Raw genomic sequence first — 16,435 nt, forward strand, 5'->3', positions numbered from 1 at the left:
CATGACAAATTAATTGCTGAATTCATGACCTTGACAAACTTGCCACATAATTATAAATGGGATGACTGGAAAGATCTTATTCATATTTTGGAAAAGTTTGTTCCTACACCCTTTATGGTTGCCAAGAAATTGTAAGTCCATCAAAGTCACACAGATAACTGAGACCGGGTGAGTTCACTGACACTTTCTTCACACACACAAGCCTGAATATGGGGATGGGTTGAAGTGATGATAACCCCTCGACTGCTGAAACCTGGTGAACGAAATCAGTGTGGCCGGAATTTTTAGTGCAAGGCCACTTCTTTAACCCCTAGGCTGCTTATACGACAAGATAACTCGTCATCATGAGCATGTTCACTTCGCTGCCACAATGACGAGATAACTCGTCATCAAAATATTCTAACTTTTCCATGGTTTGCATTCAGTTCATTGAAAAACAGATCTAGCAGGTGACAGAAGGGACAGAATTATTAGCAGGACACAGTGTGAGCGATATTCTTGGCACTCAGAGACTGAGGGGGCGTGGCCTCACATCCATATTATCACTTGGAGAAGTCACAATGCATTGTGTATCTATCTCTTTATAAAAAAAAAATATATATTGTGGTTGTTCTAGTATGATTTTGTGTTTGCAGATACCCATTTATCCAGAAAATATGATATTCTAGTGCAAATTACCTGACTAATGTTTGTAATGAACAAGATGAAAATGTGACAAAAAACAAAACTTTAGTAGGGGGAACGTCCTGAGCCGTACACCACCACAACCATTCCTTCCAGCAGAAGTCATACAAAGTCTCAGTTCCCTCCCTCCTTGCTTTGGTGACTATGGAGAGGAGGTCAGAGGAGGCACCCCCCTGGGTAAGCGCAGCCGACAAAGAAGACTTCAATGGTGATGCTGACAGTTCCAACCGCACAGCAGCCACGTGTGCAGGTGGAGCAGTTGTGGATTGGAATGAGGAATCCCCGAACGAGGCTGCCTCAGCAGATGAAGTTTGGTTTCGATTTTCAGGGGTGGAACATGTGTCCGGGACTGAAGGTCCGGATACCAGGGCTGGGCTGGCCATTTCCGCGCAATGAGAATCAGCCGTGGGCGTTCCAATCTGGATTTCCGTATCACCTTGGACAGAACTGGAAAGGGAGGAAACGTGTAGGCAATCAGACTGCTCCAGTCTAAAGACAGAGCATCCACTGCCCACGCTTCCGGGTCAGCGACTAGAGAGACATAAGTGGAAAGTCTCTTGTTGAACTCTGTGGCAAAGAGGTCCACCATCGGCCGAAACCACAGTTCCCACACCCCCTGAAGGGTGTCCTTGTCCAGGGTCCACTCTGTGTGGATGACACTCTTGGACCTGCTGAGAGCATCTGCCAAGATGTTGGCTTTTCCCGCTATGTGTCTCGCTGAAAGTGCAATGCCCTTGCTATGGCACCAACAGAGGAGAGCCTCGGTCCGCAGGGAGAGGTCTGCCGAGTGCGCTCTCCCCCCCACTTTGTTCACGTAACATGCGACTGTTGTATTGTCTGTGAACAAGCGGATGGTCTTGCCAGTGGCCTCCCCCATGAAGTGCAGGAGAGCCCTGCGAGCTGCCTCCAGTTCCAGAACATTGATGTGGCATAGGCACTCCTCCAGGGACCAAGTCCCTGCTGCATGGAGTGAGTCCATGTGGGCTCCCCAGACTAGGGAGGAGGTGTTTTTTTTTATTCTTTATTCATTTAACTTTCAGAAAATATATACTTTTATGGGTCTTTTTCCAATTTAAAAAAAAATAATAATAAAAAAAAATAAAAAATTTTTTTGGAAAATTTATACCCATTTTTTGTGAAAAAAACCCTGGCAAATAGATTTCACTTAAATCTTATTTTCCTGGCAGCGAAAGGGTTAAGATGGTGTAATTCAAAAAGTGGTGAACAAAAATAATCCAGTCCCAAGAGGAAGAAGTCCAAATACAGAAATGGCAACGGACGCCTGACCTATAAACTCAATCATATCACTGTCAGGCAACAGCCTTTCACTGACCAGTTCATATGTCAGCAGCAGTCAAGGGATTAATTCTGACCTGAAAAATTTAACACCACTTCTACTCTTGATGACAATGTAAAGCATGCCAAAACAATGACCTGAATATCATGGTCCTCATCCTTTATGTCACATTTCATCTCCAACGAGTGGAAGAACTGGTCCATGGAATCAGTTGCCTTGGGACTTGCTACACTCGCGTAGTCTCTGGGACTGCTCATCTGTTGAACACAGGTAAGTTTTATGTATTATGTATTGTGTGTCAAATGCCACAGCATAGTGGTTAGCACTGAGGACTTACGACTGGGAGGGTATAGATTTGATTCCCAGCAGAGTTAGGATTTTGGGATCCAGGCCGGCTCCTACCCAAAGCTGAGCATGCTCTGGGCTCAAATGGGAAGTCTGGGACCACACAGTTGAGGGTCATTCACTTCACAGATGTGTCTTTGGGAGTGTTGCTCAAACTTCCTGACCAACACTGCAAGTGACTGTATCTCTCAGGCCTGGTTGAGGCCAGACATATCATTAAAGGAAGCACAGGGCATAGCCTTGTCACATAGTCCCAAACCTAAAATGGACCTCCATAGCAGCATTGTTATCATCCTCATTTTCATTCATCATCGATACAGAAAAAAATGTCATTGATTCTTTGAACTTTTTATGCCTATGCCCTGTTGTCATGGTGACCTCAGTTTCAACCCCGCTCCACTTCCATGCCAAGTTTGACTTCCTGTCAAAAAGTCTTGTGTCAACAGATTCCTGCTGAACTGTAGTTGGATGGATGTGGGGGTTGTCTCCACTCTGGAAGGGATGTCCACTCAACAAGCTATGCGACTTAACGATTACGGTCCTCAAAGGGGGAGCTTGGGAGCTTTGCAGGTGATGTCTTGTGAATGCTGGATCAGAAAAGGCACTTTTGAACACCACCAGAGTGACTGGACAGCAGTGCAGTGTCTCCTCTGGTGTGCAGCCTCCTGCTGACCTAACGTCAATAGACTAAACTAAATGAACACCATACTTTTTTTCGTGTGTAGACAGCATGTCATTTTTTTCTGCCAAGCTTTTATATAAATGACTATTGTCTTCTACATCTGCGAACTGAAAAAAAAAAAAAAAAATGGTGACATCGCTGCACTGCACTCTGGCAACACACCCTCCACCCACCCCAGCCTAAATTTCACGCAAGAGAAATCTGTTGTAACAAAAAGTAATACAATACAACACACTACAATTCAATACAACCTACCCTTGACAAAGAGGAGCAGGAGGCCGGAGAGACGCTGGAGCCAGGAGACAGGTTGGTTAGGGAGGAGTGGTGCATGTGGTGGGCATGGCACAGGGAGGGGGACAGGCCGGGCTCCTGCTTTAGCCCCTCCAGCACCACCAATGATGGGGACATCAGGTCCCCATCCTTTTTCCTCTCGCTGCAGCTGCTGCTGCTGAACAGATCTGCACAGCCAACCAACTTCACCTCAACACATTAAACAAACTGTCAATTTAAAAAAAAAAGAAAGAAAAAACAAGAACAAGATAAGACAGCCAAGACAAAGGTAAACTATACCAAGGCAAAGATAAACTACCAGGGGTACCAGGTCAAAGGTAAACTATACCAAGACAAAGATAAACTACCAGGGGTACCAAGTCAAAGGTCAACTATACCAAGACAAACTACCATGGATACCAAGACAACGGTACACAAAACCAAGATGATAAACTATCTGGGTTACCAAGACAAAGGTAAACTATACAGAAACAAAGATAAACTACCAGGGGTAAAAAAGACAAAGGTAAACTAAACAAAGACAAAGGTAAACTACCACGGGTACCAGGTGTACCACAACAAACGCAGTCTGATGTACTGACCTTGCCTAGGAAAAGGGGGTTCCAGAGGCATGCCCACATCTCCAGCTGTTGGTGCCAGATAGGACAGGTCTTCCGGCTCATTGCTTTTGGTCACTGCAACATCAGGGAATGGCAGAATTATTACATACACATACATGAACCTTGCCCTAGAGGATGCCAATAATTAACTAACAATTTGGGAAGCAATTGTTAAGGCATATGAGGCAGCGAGTTATCTCTTCAATCAGAAATCTGCAACAAGGCAAGGCAAAGCAAGGCAAGAAGAGTATTTCAAGGGGGCACTGAAACAATGCACACATACATCTTTTACACCATTTTACAACTATCTCTCTCTCTCTCTCCTCACTAATCAACAGAATCCATACACACACATATTGGATACACACACACACACACTAATCTTTGTAGTTGTTTACATCATCTATCATCATGTTAGGAGACAGAGCAAAATGAAAAATATGTCACTGTGTGTGTGTACAACATAAACCTTCAATGGAGAAGCTCCTCACCAGAAAAATTAGATCCCTCAACCAGCCATTGAAATCACTTCAAGAATATTACACATACATACACATGTTTACATTCCCAGTCTAGACCTTCCAAATCTTCTTTCTTGAACAATAGTGAATACTGACAGCCCATTCATTATAATACTAAAGACTGTGCCAAGAACATTTACAAGATTAAACCGGCTCTCCAGAATCATCCTTCAGGGAACAGTTCAGCAGAAAAGAAAACGAAACAGACAGCAAAAGAAGTGGGCAGACATCACTGAGTGGACAGAGAGGAGCTTTCCTGGAACCCAAGGTCTATCCCAAGACCACCAGAAATGGAGAATTTGGTGATGTGTTAAGTAGTGCAGTTCCCACATGACCAAACCAGGTTTCAGGTCCAGTCAACAAATATAACCCATCATGAAATAAAATCCAAATCTGCCATCCATACAAAAAACACATGGGAAGCAAGCTCCTCAAGACCCATTAAATAAAGACAGGAATTATAGAAGAGAGAGAGAGAGAGAGAGAGAGAGAAAAAGTGGGCAGGGGGCATACTGCAAAGTAGCAGCCAAGAAAATGACAACATTTTCAGTTTTTACCAACAACACACACAAAAATATAGTCTTAGATAATGTTAATCATGTAAGGATGTTGCTTTCATGTACCAATACTGTGTCAGGATCATATATATAGCCATTTATATGTATTTTTTTCTCCAATAGAATTTCTTGTGTACTGCTTGTGATACTCATGTTATACCCCACCCTCATTTTTTTAAATCATATTTTCTTCTTTTTCTATGGGTAGGTTGTAAAACACCTGTATAAGCTTACTCTTTTACCATCAATAAAAATCACTATGACTTGATCTGAACTGACTCAACCCAGCACCAAACTATGAAACAAGTGACGCAGGTTCTATATTGGACCAGGATTTCTGCGCCCCCTCCACTAGACCTTGAGTAGTGGTCTGGGTAGTAGTCTTTCAGATGAGAAGATAAACTGATGTCTCATGTGCAGAAGTCATTTAGCTGGCAGAAGTAAAAGAACCCATGGCAAGAAAGGGGTGTACCTGGCAAAACTCTGTAAAAAAACAAACTACTTTGATAGTAAGACAAATACACTTGCATACAGGGGGGGTGGGGGAGTTGCACTGTGGCTTCGTGCTGTACTTGAGGAGAGCAGCCTGAATTACACACAGAAAAATCAGTTGTGACAAACAGCAATATTAATACAATACAATACACACACACTCATAGACAAATACACACGCACACATACACACACAACCAGACTGCAGGTCATTTTTATTACACAGACACATGGATAAACCCAGCCCAGAGGGTTGATTACATGAAGACTCACTGTGCTTCAACTCCACCACCACGTCATTCAGAAACCTATCCTCCTCCCTACTTTTCACTTTGTTGCGCAGGTGCGGTGGAATGAAGTAGCCCTGGTCCATGTCGGCTGTCTTGGGGCTGAAGATGGACTCCGTGCAGGGCATCATCAGCGAGTGCAGGTCCTGCACCTGGGGCTGGGTGGTCTGCACCTCCGACAGCACAAGGTCCTGCTCTTCTATGTCACTGCAGAAAGAAGAAAAAATAAAATAAGATAAAACAAAATGAAACAAAACAAAATAAACATATACAGGGATGAGACTGGGTATTACTGTTGCTCCTGTACATATAGAGAAGAAATGAAAGAAATATATATATATAATTTTTAACATTGGCCTCACATCTGCTCCTCTATCTTACTGGATAGAGAGAGAGCAAGAGGGAGAAAAGAGAGAAGTCAGAAAGAAAATTAAATAAACTCACTGAACCCTCCACCCAAGCACTGCTCTAGCGTCAAAATTAGAAATATTTTCATAAAAACTGTTTCCACTTTCCTACGTATGGTTAAACTGCAAACAAAGGGAACTTACTTCAGCAGTATTTCCGACAGTGTCGAACAATTATTAGTTTGGAGGGGAAACCAGTCAATGTCAGTATATTTTCTGCGTATTTCCATATCAGTATGACAGGAAAGCCTGCTAAGGCTGAAAACTCTGAAGAGTTGAATGGGCTAAACATAAAACATCAACACCGGGATCCACTCCTCCATGTCGTTGGAGAGAGGAAAAAAACGAAAAATCAAGAAGTCACCGGAAAGTCCACGAAAACACTAGAAAATTTAACTGATTAATCTTAGGAAGTCACTGGGAAGGTTACCAATTATTATTCTTATGAATTTTTAGGGACAGGAGAATAGAGGGTGGTCTTACGTGAGGACATAGTGGATGCACACCACCCACTGCGCCTTGTGGTTGCGGTTGTTGTGGATCACTGTGGCCTGTGTGATGACCCAGGCCCAACCCCCTCCATGGGCCATGAAGCGATAACGTCCGGTCATCGTTTGACCTTTGCTGTGCACTGCACACACACACACACACACACACACACAGGAGAGTTGTAAAATAACACTGCACAACAGATGTGTCCCACAGAAACAGACAAAAACGGTTGTGGTCCTCAATGGTCATCATCACATGATATTGTCATATTTTTTCTTGTTTTGTTTTTCTCCTTACAGTAAATGCAGTGTAGGGTATATCAATCAGTACACATGCCTTGACACCTCCTTGTAACTGATACTGAACTATTTTCACTGCAAAAACAACAAAAATTGCTTTGGCATGACAGCTCGGGTTGCTGGTACTCTGAAGCAAGAGAACACATGATTGAATATTATAAACAGATTTACTGAACACATTTTTGATCAGAGGCCATTACAAGGTCAACAGACAGAAACTTCCAATGACAAAACAATTATATCAGCCACACATACAAACAATTCCAATTCCAAATTAGAAACATACCAAACAAAACAACAACAATGATCTTTTAACTGACATGTCTGATGACAATTTTTGTAATAGTATTTTCAGGTTTATCTTCAATAGGCTCACAATGAGCACTCCAATGAATCAACACAATGATTTTAAATGCAAGCTTTATTGTGACTGTGACTGTCATGGTTCTGTGATGGGATTGAAAGCCCCTGAAAAACTTACCCTCACAGACCTCCTGGAATGTGACACAGACACTGACTGATTTCATTTGTGAAGGCCAACAACCCACACACGAAAGGGGAATGTCACATCAATGTGTGGGACAGAGGTGAGGGGATTGTGATGACGGGCTGGGGCCAAGTGAATTTAAACATAGTTCAATTGTTCATCACAAACTGAACAAATGAGGACTGTTGTTTCTGTCAATATGTTATGTTCCAAAGAGACAGCTGTTATCTGTGTCAATGTGTTACGTTCCAGAGACAGAGCTGTTATGTGTGTCAATGCCATGTGTATGTATGTTGCGCTCACAGTCTTTGTAGGCTCTCTCCACCACGTCACTGTCCACAGCATGGTGGAAGTCAAAAAGGGACCTCCCCACCAGGTCCTCCTCACTGTAGTTCAGAATGTTCTGCACCCTGAAACAAACAACAGGTCAGTGTGTTAATTGCACGCCTGTCAAATCAATGAACACAAGCTCAATTTTCTTCTTATTCTTCTGCATTCATGGGCTGCAACTTCCACGTTCACTCATATATGTATGCATCAAATTTTACATGTGTGACTGTTTTTAACGCACCATTTGAGCAACCATACTCCTGTTTTGGAGGAGGGGGGGGGGGGTGCAAGCTGGGTATGTTCTTGTTTCCAATACCTTCCAAAAGCTGAAATGGATTACAAGGATCTCTATCATGCATATTCTATCTTCTGCATGTGTTTACACACAAAGGGGGTTCAGGCACTAGCAGGACTGCACATCTTTTGACCTGGAAGATAAGAAAAGTCTCCATCCTTGTCCCACGAGGTGCAGTGACCATGATTCAAACCAAGGAGCCGAGCCTCAAGTTGAAAGTCCAGTGCTTCAACCACTCAACCATTGTGCTCACTGACAAGATGAATTAACCTGAACTGAATCGTACTGCACTGAAATGCAATGTGCTGTATTGTAGTGTTTCACTGTGCTGGTATGGTATCGCAACTGTATTGCAATATTACACTGTATTACATACTAGTTTGTGTTTTTTTTGTCAAAACAGAATTTTCTGGGTCAGTTTCATTTCTGATTTCCAAATCCTTACAAAGAAGAAGGAATGTGGTCCAAAGTTTAATAGTAACAGATTTCTGTTACAACATAAGATGTCCATGATAGTAATCCCCATGACAAAGGAAACCTGAAGAACAAAAAGAAAAGAAAAGCAAAGATTAAAAAAAGAAAAGAAGAAAAAAACAGAGAAAGGAAAATAAAAGGCAGAAAAATAAAAATGAATGGGGAACATTACTTTGATAAATTTGTCTGGAAGTTCTGACCAGTGACAATGCCTTCAAGAATGAAAAATGCAAATAAGATACAGAACAACAAAGAGCCCAACTGAAAATGTTTGATTCTTGTAACATATATATATATATATATATATATATATATAACCTAATCTCTCACATTTCTTAAAACTAGGAATTCATATATATATATATATCTTTAGTAGAAGGTAAATTTAGTCTGATAATTGTCTAATCAGGTTCCAGTGTAAGATAGACAAGATATGGTGACGCATTTTAATTTTCATCAAAGCTTTATCCGCCAAAAAAAAAAAGAACCATCCAACACACAAAAGAAAAACAGTTAATTCAATAGTATCATTTGCCACAACAATAGCATCAATCCCTGACTCAGTAGCCTTACTACCACAATAGTGTCAGTTCCTGTTTCCAAGCCAGCCCTTAATTTCCTTATCACCTTAATCGTTAAAAGCTCACACACTGGACGCACTCAGACGCCACTACAGCTGCACTCAGACTTCCAGTGCAACACCAGGTCAAACTCCACCACTACTTTCTGGTCTATTCCTGGTCTGAGGGGAAATCTATTACCGGTCATATGGGAAAACACTCTCCTCAAATATGTAGGTTTTTACGCAGCGGGCGGATCTGATGAAACTGAAAGGCTGCTGAAAGCGCAAGGAAGGAAATTACGACGCATCCTTTTGTTAAATCAGTAATTTTTTTTACAGAGACCAGAAGTGGGGGTTTATGACTGCGAGAACACGAGGACCTGAAAACTCATGCCTGCACTAGGGAAACAGATGTCTGCACTTTCTTTCATTCACACAACGCAGCTCTCTACAAAGAGTCCTTCTGTCTTGCCAACACAATGACTTGAACAAATAAAAAGACAAAAAAAGGAAAAAGAACAAGCACAGATTGAAATGTTTGCAATATACACAGGTTCTGAGCAGGCAAGACAGCTGTCAAGGTGTCAGACTTACACCCAGTCCATAAGGTCTGCAGTTCAATCCCAGCACTGCCTTATACTAGTCACAGGTTCAATGATGGAGTGTCTTTCTGATGTTGTTTCTTTTTTCTTTTTCTTTTAACTGTTTGTTAGGTTGTAGAAATATGAACAAAGCAGCAAAGTGATCAGAGACAGATTCTAAAAGGATGATTCGAAAAAACAAATAAATGGACCTCAAAATCATAATGTGTACATGTGTGCGTGTACGTGTGCGTGTGTGTATAGACTGATAAATATAGACATACATGTATGCACAATATATACATACTGTCAAGAAAAGTTTGTGTCACATATACATCTATGTAGATATAAAGAGAGAAAGAGACAGAAATGTAAAATGAAGGATTCATAACCCATCTTTTATTTATGTGACTTGAAAGGTTTCCCTGGGCACACCAACACTTATACTATACTAGCATGCAGAGCGTGGATCAAAGTGAAGGAACTACTTTCTGCCCCACGCAGCACTGTATGTCTGCCACGGAAAAAGACCCTTAGCCTGGGCGTACCTCCGGTCACACTCATCCCCTTTTCGTACCTGCAAACATGTCTGAAATCACGTCACAATTCAGCCAAGCCTGTCGGGCTTTTCTGACTGAGGGTTTTCCATTTTGACAATGTGATTCAGTTTCAGTTTCTCAAGAAGGCATCACTGCATTCGGACAAATCCGTATACGCTACACCACATCTGTTCTGCAGATGTCTGACCGACAGCATAACCCATCATGCTTAGCCAGTCAGGCAAAGAACACAGATTTGAACGGAAAAAGGTGGAAGACTTGCTTGATAAAGAAAAAAAAAATTGTTATTACAAATACAGAATGAACAGAAAATCTCTCATGTATCTGAAAAATGCTGACTTTGATCTGCATGAGCACCAGGTAAAGAGAAAAGAGAGAACTTCTTCTCTTTTTTTTTTTTTTTTTTTTTTAAAGATAATACACTGAGAGAGAGAGAGAGAGAGAGAGAGAGAGAGAGAGAGAGAGAGAGAGAAGAAAAGAAGCAGTGAAAGCTATAAAACAATGTTTCAGAAAATACAATCTCCATTTTGGGTTTTTCCTTTTTTCTTTTTTTTTTAATAGAAATCAAGCAATTTATAAAAGGTCATGATTGAACAAAAGGTTCAGGAAAAACTGCGTATTGATCAACCCCAATAACCAGAACAACTCACAATTCTGTACCAGCCATTATCAAGTTTGAGAGCATTGCAAATAATCCTGTTAGTGGCTCCCCTCCTCAAGTGGATTACTTAAGACCTTTCTGGGTCACTGAGGGTCCTTCTGTGCCTGCTTACTTTATTTGGTTAAACAAATAACTTTCAAGACTGGTTTTGAAGTAACCTAATGTTCTGGCATTTCAGCTTCAATGTCACTGTGAACATGAAGAACACCCCACTGGTGGTCTGATTTAGATGGGACTTGCACACATCTACATTTTTTCTCAAAATAATAGCGTGCTTCAGAAGAATTACTGTCACCGATAACTCTACACAACCGACTCTCTCTCTCTCTCTCTCTTATCAAACTTAAGTATTCTATCAAATGACTAATCTACAGACTAACATTACTTTGTTTTCCACCTCCAACCCACTTTTTCATAAGAAAAAATTAAGGGAAAAGTCAAAAAAGTATGCTGTTTAATTTCACAACCTGATCTGAATGCAAAACAAATGAACAAATCTTGATTTCACATACACAGAGTAAGAAACATTACTATGTCGTCCTTATTTCTTGTGAATGTCCTTTCTTTGTATTATATATGAAACCACCTCATGAACTTATTTTCTTCATGTGAATGTAAGCAAATAAGTACAAAAGCCAACAATAAAATAGAAGAAATAAAGAAAGAAATCAACCTAATTAGTTTCTTTAACTTCTGGAAATGTATGAATCAAACAAAATATATGATACTTCTATTAAAAAAAAAAAAAAAAAGGTGGGGGGCAATTTAAAGAATTTGTGTACCAGCACTGTGCTTGTTACTGCCCGAGAAATGAGGTAAAGAAAAAGAAAGAAAAAAAAACAGAAAAAAAAAAAAAAACCAGACAGAAGCACTGAGACAAAAGTTAAGTGGCTGGTTCAGGCATGGTTAACACCACTGATACCACCTCATTATCCTCTCCCCTTGCTGCCCCCTCCGCCCTCCTCAAAGCCCCCCTTTCCTCCCCACTGACTCCCCTACCACCACCCCATCCCAACTCACAACCCCCCCCCCCCACACACACACACACACACACCCCTGTCAGTGGGAAACAGACCTTAGTTATAGACCAGGCACAGAGAGAGACAGAGAGAGAGAGAGAGAGAAAGCTGATGGTATGGTGACATATATTTGGCTCTCTTGTTGATGTGAAACAGGACCCCTGGCACTAGCATTAATCACCAGCCAGAATGGGGGAGGGTGGAGCTGTTTGGGGGGGGGGGGGGGGGTGGAGGTGGAGCTGGAAAGCTGACACCCTCACTACCACAGCCCTGCATGACAGACCACCAGAAACCTCTTGACCTTGCTCTCTGACCAGTGTCACAGGGCAAACAGGAGGAGGATGGAGGGTGAGGAGGAGGACAAGGAGGAGTAAAGGAGGTGGGCTCCCTTTTGTCATCCATCAAGTCTCCTTTCTTGACCCCTGATTCACTTCTTTTCTTCTTCTTTTTTTTTTTTTTTTTTACTCAGTTTAGCCCTTCCTTACTGGCTTCTGCTGATGATGACTGGCTGACTGCAAAGCTGAGGCCACTTTCCTCTTTGTTTTGTTTTCTTTTCTGTTCTTTTGCTTTTGGTTGGTTTGCTTCTCCCTAGCATCAGCAGTGGAGGGAGAAGAAGAAGTGATTATTACTGTGTCTTAAATTGTCTTGCCTTGTATGTTTTGTCACAACAAATTTCTCTGTGTTCCCCACTGGTCATTTTTCATCAATTACTCTAATCAACATTCTTCAGTCTTTTGTGTGAAGTTTCTGCTTTGTGTTTGATTTTGTTTTGCTTCTCACTTCCGTCTTCCAGGTCCCCACCACCCCCCTCCCTCCCCTTCTGGACATTTCAACCACCTCACAGATCTATACAGGCATTCCCACCCTATAAAACGAGATGTCATTTGTGAGTTTTTATAGTTTCAGGATTTGTGGGTGTATTTTTTATTGTGTGCTATTCATGACTGTGTGCTATGGCTGGTGTGTGTGCGTGCGCGTGTGCTTGTGTGTACTGTGTGGGGGGTGGGGAGGTGGGGTTGGGGGTTGGATGAATAGTTTTCAATGATGTTTGGTATCTTGTGTTCAATTTTTCCTTTTTGATATTTACATATATAAACGCCTAGGACTTATTTTCAAGATTAAGCATAAATGCTAATAATAATAATAATAATAATCAAACCTGCAGTATAATTCAAACGCGTACACTTATCTGCTCTTAATTTTGTGTGTGACTGCATGTGCATGTGTGATTATAATTTTGTGTGTGGGTGTGTGGGTGTCAGTGTGGGTGTGTAGGTGTGGGTGTGTGGGTGTAGGTGTGTGGGTGCAGGTGTGGGTGTGTATGCTCACAAGTTCAATCAATGCAACCCATTATCTTTTTTTGTTGTCTTTCATGTACCTTTTAATTTGATTCCATTCGTTAACTTATTCATTTATTTGGTCTATTTGAAATTTACTTGTTTTTGTTTTGTCGCCTGTTTGGTTGGTTGGTTGTTTTTGGTATTTTTATTGTGTTTTTTTTGGGGGGTGAGGGCTTGGGGGATGACGGCGTAAGCTCTGAAAGCCTGACCTGCATATTTTTTTCTATCTATCTTTTAAAAAAGCTGTTGTGGTGACTTGCGTATGGATCAGTCCACTCGCTCTGAAGTTTTGTTGAAACTGAAACTGATCTGGTTTCTTTTCTTCCACACATGAATCCACATCCCACATCTCACACAACGCTCCATTCAACAATTTCCTTTCACTTCCTAGGGCAGCTAAGTGGATTGCTTACGCCAGGCCTTTTTCATTCCTGTTACATGTGACTGCATCTACCAGTGTACTATTTCTGGTGCGTTTGTACCTACTTAATATGCACTGTCTATGGGACATTTGTACCTTTATCCAGTACCTTCAGTTATTTTATTATCTTCACTGCATTTGGGCCATTATACAATGCTTCTGTATTATTTTTTTTTCTTAATCCAAAAGATTCAGTACCTTCAGTTATTTTATCTTTGATACATTTGGGCCTTTATTAAGTGCTTCTGTCTTCTTCTTCTTTTTTTTTCATTATCTTCAACAGACTACAATGCTCTGGAGTGCAAATCTTTACTATGGTTATTTTCTAACTGCCTGCAAAACAGCATTCCTATGTATCTGATCACAAAAACAAAACAACTACACTTGCCATGAGTGCTATTTATTGATTTGCTTGCAAGTTATGACATCACTGTGGTTGGATTACAGCAATCTTGTTAATAGAATGATCATATCACAGACAGAGCTAAAGGAGAAGAAAGGAAGGAAAAACAACAGATGCACAATGCAGGCATCTGAAAATGGGTCTGATGGCCAGTAAAACCACAAAATAAGTTTAAGAGGCTTAAGCACAAGATGGATGTAAAAGGGCAATGCTTGATCCTGTTATCAAATGTAAGACTTACTTAAGAAATCCTAGTGACAATTATGTCTGACAACTTCCAGTTAACACACAAAAACTAAGAACAAAAGCAACAACATAGTCATGCTCACCTGACTAACAAATTATGCTCTAATCACCGGCAGCTCTAGATATTCTGAGTCTGACACTCAAAAACATATGCGGACCAGGACTTTTACTCCCCACCTTCACTAGACCTTGATGATCTGGGAACTAGTCTTTCAGACAAGATGATAAACTGAGATCCTGTGTGCAGCATACACTTAGCACACATAAAAGAACCCACAGCAACAAAAAGTTTGTCCCTGGCAAAATTCTGTTGAAAAATCCACTTTGACTGTAAAACAAATTGACTTACAGACAGAAAAAAAGAAGATATGGATGGTGCTGCATTATTTACATGCTCTTCCTCCTGAGGAAAGCATCCTGAATTTCAAACACAGAAATCTGTTGTTAAAAATAACATATCAAACACAAATTTAATACAAACCACCACCACCCCTACCCCGAAAGATCTCCAGCAACTTGACCCACCTACCCTCTTGGCTCACCTTTCATCACAGTAAGTGAACTTCATGTCCATGTCGTGCTTGCTGAGGAAGGTGTGGGCATCCATGGGGATCTCGATGTTGGCCGGGTGGGGGATGGGCTCCCCAACAGCCAGCAGGTAAGGGAAGGACCCCATGTGGTGCATGTCTGGCGGCATCACCATGTGACCCGTGCATCGGATCACCTGTGGACAGGGATCAAAATAAATTGTAGGGCATAAAAATCTGAATAAAAAGATCTATTAACACTGAGCCATAGATTAACGAGAGACTGTGCATCAAATAACCCTTGGGCATGGATTGAAGGAAAATAAATTACATCATAAACTGATCAGTAAAACAAATACACTTGCAGGCAGTAAAAAATGAAATAATATTGATGGCCCTGCAGTGATGATATGCTCTCCACAGGGGACAACAGCCCCAAATTCTGAATTTTGTTGTGACAAAAATACACAATACAATATTATACAGGACATGAAAATCACAATAAAAGAGTTATCAACTAACACTGACCTAGACTCAGAGAGAGGAATGAAAGGCTGTGTATCTAATCAGCTGCAGAAAGGTAAGTACACTTTAAACAGTACCAAAAAAAATCTAACCATCAAAAGATTTTACTGGCAATAAGACAGAGAGATGGAGATATAAAATGAGACTGAGACAGGCAGCCAAGAGACAAGAGCGACAGAAAGGCAAGCAGAGGGAAAGACAGAGACAGACAGGCAGAACACTTGAGACAAGACACACAGGCAGACATGGAGAGACAACTGTGTGAGGCCCCATAACAATGGAAAAAAGGATGTTTCAGCTTGGAAGTCAGCACCACAAAAACAGGAATACTCCAACTACAAAAAACACACGTCAGAATACTGGCCAACACAAATAAGTCATTAACTCTTTTGCAGCTGAAAGCAAATAAAGCTGACCAGGCAGTTCACTGCAATTGGCCTGTGACTTTAGTCAACACTGACGGCTCACCTTAAATGGACTGTTTTGCACTTAGTAACAAAGCTTGACAGCTACAGTCAACTTTCCTGCAAAACAGGAAACTGACTGAATTTCCCCCCTTTACCCCGTTACTGAGATTGATGTAAACACATCTACTGTGTTGTTCTGACACGAACCAAACTGAGACTGAGAGCGTCAAGTCTACAATGTTTGGCACTCTGGAGTGTTTTTAACACAGAAACTTGGCAGCAAAAGAGTTAATGGAACATTACTGTGACATTGACCATTTAAACACTGAATGCAAGTCTTAATGCATAATGCAGCCTTGTATGTCACCAAAAGTCAAATATCAAACGAGAATCAACCTAGTATTGCATGTGGTCATCCTATTCTTTCTTTCTTTTCATTTTTTTTTTTTTTTAATCAAACAACCACAATTATTTATCTGCCCTCTGATAAAACATACAGAGCTGGAACAGTCACACAAATATAAACACTACACAAACACACACTCTTTCCCTTTAGGAGAGCATGGGGTGCCCCCACTTTTTTTTTCTTTTTTTTTTTTTTAAAGGGGTGCAGGGGGATTACACTGAAGATATAATTTGTTGGA

General features: G+C 41.1%; 1 protein-coding gene across 2 annotated transcripts in view; it reads right to left on the bottom strand.

Annotated features, from left to right (window-relative positions):
• Nucleotides 1-16,435, bottom strand: part of LOC143296486 (hypoxia-inducible factor 1-alpha-like) — a 51,438-nt gene that overhangs the window by 5,181 nt on the left and 29,822 nt on the right. For both annotated transcript variants that reach the window (XM_076608447.1, XM_076608448.1), the window contains exons 5-11: nt 14,875-15,056; nt 7,744-7,850; nt 6,646-6,793; nt 5,793-5,962; nt 3,881-3,973; nt 3,264-3,466; nt 2,119-2,238 (exon numbers count right to left, since the gene is read on the bottom strand). In XM_076608447.1, the coding sequence (XP_076464562.1) occupies nt 2,119-2,238; nt 3,264-3,466; nt 3,881-3,973; nt 5,793-5,962; nt 6,646-6,793; nt 7,744-7,850; nt 14,875-15,056 (1,023 nt within the window). The remainder of the gene's footprint in view (nt 1-2,118; nt 2,239-3,263; nt 3,467-3,880; nt 3,974-5,792; nt 5,963-6,645; nt 6,794-7,743; nt 7,851-14,874; nt 15,057-16,435) is intronic.

Source organism: Babylonia areolata, chromosome 21 (assembly GCF_041734735.1).
Source record: "Babylonia areolata isolate BAREFJ2019XMU chromosome 21, ASM4173473v1, whole genome shotgun sequence".
Taxonomy (NCBI): Eukaryota; Metazoa; Mollusca; class Gastropoda; order Neogastropoda; family Buccinidae; genus Babylonia; species Babylonia areolata.